The sequence below is a fragment of the Perkinsus marinus genome (genome assembly GCF_000006405.1).
Source record: "Perkinsus marinus ATCC 50983 genomic scaffold scf_1104296950604, whole genome shotgun sequence".
NCBI lineage: Eukaryota > Perkinsozoa > Perkinsida > Perkinsidae > Perkinsus > Perkinsus marinus.
This window is the reverse complement of record NW_003209562.1, coordinates 1-5516: the sequence shown is the minus strand read 5'-3', so window position 1 is coordinate 5516 and position 5516 is coordinate 1. Positions and strand designations below refer to the sequence as shown.

At 52.5% G+C, this 5516-nt stretch overlaps 3 protein-coding genes and 1 non-coding gene across 4 annotated transcripts; 3 read left to right on the top strand and 1 right to left on the bottom strand.

Moving 5' to 3' along the window:
• Positions 1–22: 22 nt before the first annotated feature.
• Pmar_PMAR008505 lies at positions 23–94 on the top strand. The gene has a single exon. It is a non-coding gene; the product is annotated as a tRNA-Arg (tRNA).
• Positions 95–237: 143 nt separating this feature from the next.
• Positions 238–933, bottom strand: Pmar_PMAR008504 (hypothetical protein; the record flags this gene model as incomplete). Its single annotated transcript, XM_002777926.1, has 5 exons — positions 238–256; positions 298–446; positions 499–555; positions 719–790; positions 832–933. 5 exons carry the CDS (start codon positions 931–933, stop codon positions 238–240), a joined length of 399 nt encoding a protein of 132 aa, XP_002777972.1.
• A 339-nt stretch (positions 934–1272) lies between these two features.
• On the top strand, positions 1273–2811 carry Pmar_PMAR008503 (hypothetical protein; the record flags this gene model as incomplete). Its single annotated transcript, XM_002777925.1, has 1 exon — positions 1273–2811. The coding sequence occupies one exon, from the start codon at positions 1273–1275 to the stop codon at positions 2809–2811; it is 1539 nt and encodes a 512-aa protein (XP_002777971.1).
• A 317-nt stretch (positions 2812–3128) lies between these two features.
• On the top strand, positions 3129–5360 carry Pmar_PMAR008502 (hypothetical protein; the record flags this gene model as incomplete). Its single annotated transcript, XM_002777924.1, has 1 exon — positions 3129–5360. A coding segment is annotated over one exon (2232 nt), but the record flags the coding sequence as incomplete, so codon positions are not given.
• Positions 5361–5516: the final 156 nt, after the last annotated feature.

Here is a 5516-nt window from a genome sequence, read left to right as displayed (position 1 = left end):
TGTTCCACGTCACATTTCCAACGACCTCGTGGCGCAATGGAAGCGCGTCGGTTTCCGGAGCCGAAGGTTGCGGGTTCAAGTCCCGCCGGGGTTAATTTTCTCACATATATCTCCTTCACTCAACATCATCTCCGCCACCTCAGCCGGATCCGTTATTCCATTCTCCTTCCATCTCTCCACTTTCCGTATTCGCCGTTGACGCAGATCAACTACATTCGTGTACCTCACAAGCAACCGCTAGTAGCCCATGAATTTACTAATATATAAATAATAATAACTAACACTGCTTCCCCTCACTTTATTTTCCGCATCTCAGCAACGTCTCTGTCCGCTGCCCAGTTGGATGCTCTCAACTCATCATTCGCAAACGCTCGAACTTCTTCACCATCGTTCCAATCGAGCTGCTCCTCATCGTCGTCAACAGCGACTTGCGTTCCTGCCGGGTCCTGAGATACTCAACCTCTACACCAACAACAGTACTACCATTACTACTACTACCCCTTTATAACCGTACATGAGCGTATTAAGGCGCTGTAGTAAATTAGTGAAGACCATCTACACACACAACATAGGTGATTCCCTATCGCATTTACATTCGACTTACACACACTTTACGAACACTGGGTTCTCTCAACAACCAGTCCAGCACGAATTTCAGCGTCGTCTGGAAACCCGCAGCAGTCATTATGTCACTATGCAAAGAAGATATATCTATCACGTATGTCGCAGTAGGAGTGGCAATTGCAAAAACTGCTGGTGGAAAAGGGATGTCGTCCTCAGCCTCGTTTTCCTAAAGCACACTTTCACACGAAAAAAAGGGGGGAGGCTCACCTCATAATTTAACCCAACGAGCCAGTCTTGATGTGAGCTTTCAGGGAGCTGTGCTCGTTTGCGATTGTGCTCCTCCAGCTCTCGCCGCATACGACGATACATAGCAGCTAGATGTGACGGACTGCTCACCTGTCACCACTAGTGAACAACGCGCTGATATGCAGTAGTCGAAAAATAGTATATATAATATGCAGCTATAAAATCTATAGTCTAATAAATTATCTATAAAATATGCATAGTGTGCCCAGCACACTGTATATATTTCTCCTAGTCGAACGCATTACAAGTATTCAACACTATTTCTGTATCTTTGAGGCCACTGCGCCCGCCACACCGCATGATGAAACGGTCACCTCATGATGAGGCTGATCAAGCTTAATTAAGGCTTCTTTATTCCCTCGATCCTCTCTGTTGGGTTTCTCTAACCCTATAGGATTGGACATGGTAACAGCTGTGGACATCGACAACGCCTCGTCGCAGTCTGAGTTGACCAAGCTCCGAGGGACATGCCGAGCCCAACACACCAAGAAGCGTCAAGAGCTACTGAGAGTGCGTGAAGACCTCGACACTGCTTTTGAAACCGAGGACCTCACTGCTCAAGAACAGCTCCAAGAACGAGAGTGCCAGTTAGAGAGCGATATCTCCCACTACCGGGACCTGATCAACACATGCACGGCCAAGATCGATCACCTTCTGGCGGATGCATCCGTAGGGGCTCAGGCCCTTCTTCCGGCTCCGAGCCCTGGTCTTCCGGTTGCTATTCACGACGAGTCGGTCAACTCACTCGTCACTGTCTTGGCCGACGCACTGGCGAAAGCGACCTCTAGTGTGAAGTCAAACCCTTCGTCGATGGGATCGAGGCCGATGCAGCTGAGTGACGTATCGAAGCTATCCGTCTCGTCCCGTACCTTGAAGGACGTATCCCTGTTGTCCGTCCACTACAGACGGATGGAGTCCCTCTTCGTGGCCGCCAACTTCGGTCAGGTCGGGGAGGATGGTCGGTTTACTCCTCACGAGTCCATCAAGGTGGCAGTTATTGAGAAATTCCTCGACACGTTGTCGCCTTTCGCTACACTGGTGAATGAGGCAGCCAGGAACATCGACAGCAACGGTCACAACTGGGTAGCTCTCCGTGAGACTCTCTTGGACAAGTTCTGTAGTCCTGGGGCCATTCGTAAGGAGGTCAGAAAGCGTGTGGGTAAACTGACGTTTCCTGGCGCCGCAAATGTCGACCAGTACATTGACCAGCTCCGTGACATCCGGACTCTACATCTGGGAGCCAACCACAAGTGCACCACACTATCTTCTACTGGAGCGTGTCAGTGTTTCGACGACAACACCCACTTCATCGACTCTGTGCTGAAGCCGGTTCCACGCGACTTAAAGGTACAACTGGCACGGGACGTCATCTCTGCGGCCAGGCATCAGTACTCAGAGAGGCGCACTCTTGACTGGCAACTGAGGCTCCCTTTCGATGGGACCTCGGGGACTGTCACTATCCTTAGCCTCTTAGCCGATGTTTGCTGTGCCAATAGTCTGACAACGGAAGGCGGTCTGTCTCGTAAACATGAAGGCCAACAACCTAGTTCGGACGTGCGAGAGAAGTTGTGGCATGCCTCTGACCGGCAACCACACAGCACGGTTCGGACAGCAGCACAGAAAGCCCATGCAGAGGCGGTTGAGTGGGCGAGGACGCAGCCTTTCGTCCTATTGGTAATGGGCGAGGGTGTGAAATCGGCTACTGCTTCGACGACGGGGTTCAGTGCGGCCAAAGACCTGAGGTTCCTCACGTCCCGAGCCGGCAAACCCTACTGCTTGATGTCGTTTCCGGACAAGTCCTCGGCTATGGCCTGCGTGTCAGACCACTTCGCCGATAAGTCCCGGTTTGGTATTGTCAAAGAGTTCGATACCGACTACAAACGCCGCCAGCGCGGCAACAACGGGGGTCCAAAAAACGAGTACAGGAGTGGCGGTCAGTAGGCGACCGGACACTCCTTGCTTCTGATAGCCTACACAATACTCTCACTTCGGTGGTCGACGGTTCTGACTGTGATAGCGATCCTAGTCCCTCAGTTGCTGGCTTACCGAATCGACAAGATTCATCAAACTTCATCTTACCGCCGAACCATCCCGACTTGCGAGACTCTGTAGATTACCCCCAACACACAGTTGGTCAAGCTCACGATCGTCTACCCTCGTGGTCCACTACCGATTTTGCTGCCATCGCGGCCGAGACCCAACGTCCTGCTGAGGTCGCCATGCAGCTCCGAGTGTCTCAAGGTGAACAATCCTTGTGCATGAAGGGCGTGGTCGACTCTGGTGCCACGGCCTCGTATTTTATCTGCCCAGCTGACTATAGCCTCGCCTTCGCAGTCGATACTACTGACTCACCTCTTCGGGTATCTCTGGCCGATGGCAGCGTACTTATGGTTTCCGAGTTGTTGGACCTGCAGTTCGAGATCCGCGATGTTTCGAGCACCGATTGGTTCTGCCCAACGAAGCACGGTTTCCGCTTCGTAAGGCTAGCTTCCTCGTGCAATGATGCCGTACCATATTGTCTGATCGGAAGGGATCTGATCAGCCAGCTTGGCATCACTTTCTATGGTGTGGACACTGCGTGGATCGCCAACCGGTTGGTTTATTCTTCTACGTCGGATAAGGTGGACTTGATCGTTGATGTATCTCCCTACGAGACGCTTTACCACGTCTGCGATGATTCCCCTATTGATCCGTCACGGTTTTCCGTTCTGGCTCCTGCACCATGCCCCAACTCTGCCCTCTCAGTTTGCCTGCCGGATACTGTGAAATCTGAGCTGCATGTTCTACTCGATAAGCTTGTCGAGGAGGGGTGGTATATCAGTCCGTGGTCTTCAGCTTACAAAACCAGATTCCGAAGGCTCGTTGAGGGCGAGTTCCGCGACGTTGACTGCCAACGATACACTGCTCAGCTAGCCTTACCTTTACCACAAGTCCCTCGTTGCAAGCCCGCCGACTATGCTCACGCTATGTATCGGCGACTACCCACCGAATTACGGAAGGCCTATACTTCCGCTGTCAGTGAGTACCTCCGGCAAAACTTCTGGCAACGGCCACACGCGGCCCTCTTACAGTCGCCGTCGTTCCAGTCTCAACCATTCGCTTCGGTTTTCCTGGTCAATCCCAAGAAACCTAGATTGGTGCTGGATCTACGGTCTCTAAATTCGGCTCTACCAGCCTGTACTGTAAAGGTGGCTGCTCTATGGCAAGTCCTGTGTAGCTTGCGATTGATATCGCCTGAATGCATAGGGGCTAGTGATGTACGGGCCGCATTTTATGCAGTGCGCCTCTGTGATGATGACGACGCCTTCCTGAAGTTTCTGAAGGTTCGTACTGGTATTGGTGATTATGTCGTGAGCAGAGTTGGTTTCGGGGTGTCGCCGGGTCCTTTGGCTCTCGTTGATACTTTGGGCCGAGCAGTCAGACGCTATCGTGCATCGGAGACCTCAAAAACAGGTTACATCGTCGATTATCTGGATGATGTGCACTGCTTTGGCCTTTCTGTGCCCGTGGTTGCTAACCTGGCTCGGTTGATCTATCTTCTGTCATGTGCTGCCTTCTGTAGTCAGCTAAAGAAGCTCGGTATCGCAGCCATCATGGAGCAGAGACGGGTTGTCAACCAGAAACTTCAGGAGTATGCTATCGACATAGTGGCATCTGATAGTGTCTCGGTGTTTGGCCTGAATTTCTACTATGCGTCAGCATCAACTCTCCACGACGGAAACCTACTGGCAGTGGACTGCCAACGCACCGCCCGGCTGGCCAAGGCATCAACATTCTTCGACATCGAACCCATGGTGTGCGATTCACATTCGAAGAAAGCCTTCTATTGTGTCGCCGGACTTCTGTCGTTTGATCCTTGCCGGATGCATAGTTGCTGCCGCCTTCTAGCTGACGTATTGCGGGCATGCATCGGTCGATGGTTCTCCTCAACATCATGGGACGAGTGTTGTCACCTGTCGACCCTTGATGAGGACGATCGCCTTACTTACGTCGAGCTTGTCCGTTGGGGCCGTTTGCTTTGTGAAGAAGAGCGAGGACCTTGTCGACACACTACCAGCGTTATGCCCCCGACGTCAGGTGATACAGTGCCATCTGTCACTCTGAATGTCTCTAGCGACGCTTCTCTCTATGGCGGTGGTGTCGTGATCTGCCGGCAGTTACCTGATGGCGGTGATGAGACAGTCCTGGTCGACGCTCTACGTTTTAGTCCACGGCAGACCTTCTACAGCTCGAATAGGAGAGAGCTTCTGGTGTGTCTGCAGGCGCTCCGGGCGTTATCTTCGCTATTGGACTTTGTAAGGTCGGCAGCGACTGCTCAAGACCGTGGTCTACGGCTCAAAGTCAACTTTGTGTCTGATAACTCCTCATCGGTTTCCTGGATTGGTAACCCCGAGGCGGTCCTCCGCCTCCAGTCGTCCAAGGCCTTGGAGAAGAGAGCTGTCGCCCGACTCGTCGACGCTATTAGCCTCGAGCTTGATGCTATCTGCAAGGTCTGTGGCAAAGACAACTTTAGTGTCTCACATGTCAGCGGGGAGGCCAATGTCCTAGCTGATAAGGAGAGTCGGCGGCTTGACCGTGTGGTCGCGGACTCAGGAGGTCGGTCATTGGGATCGCTAACCTCCTACTCTAAGACTGATGGCGTCAGA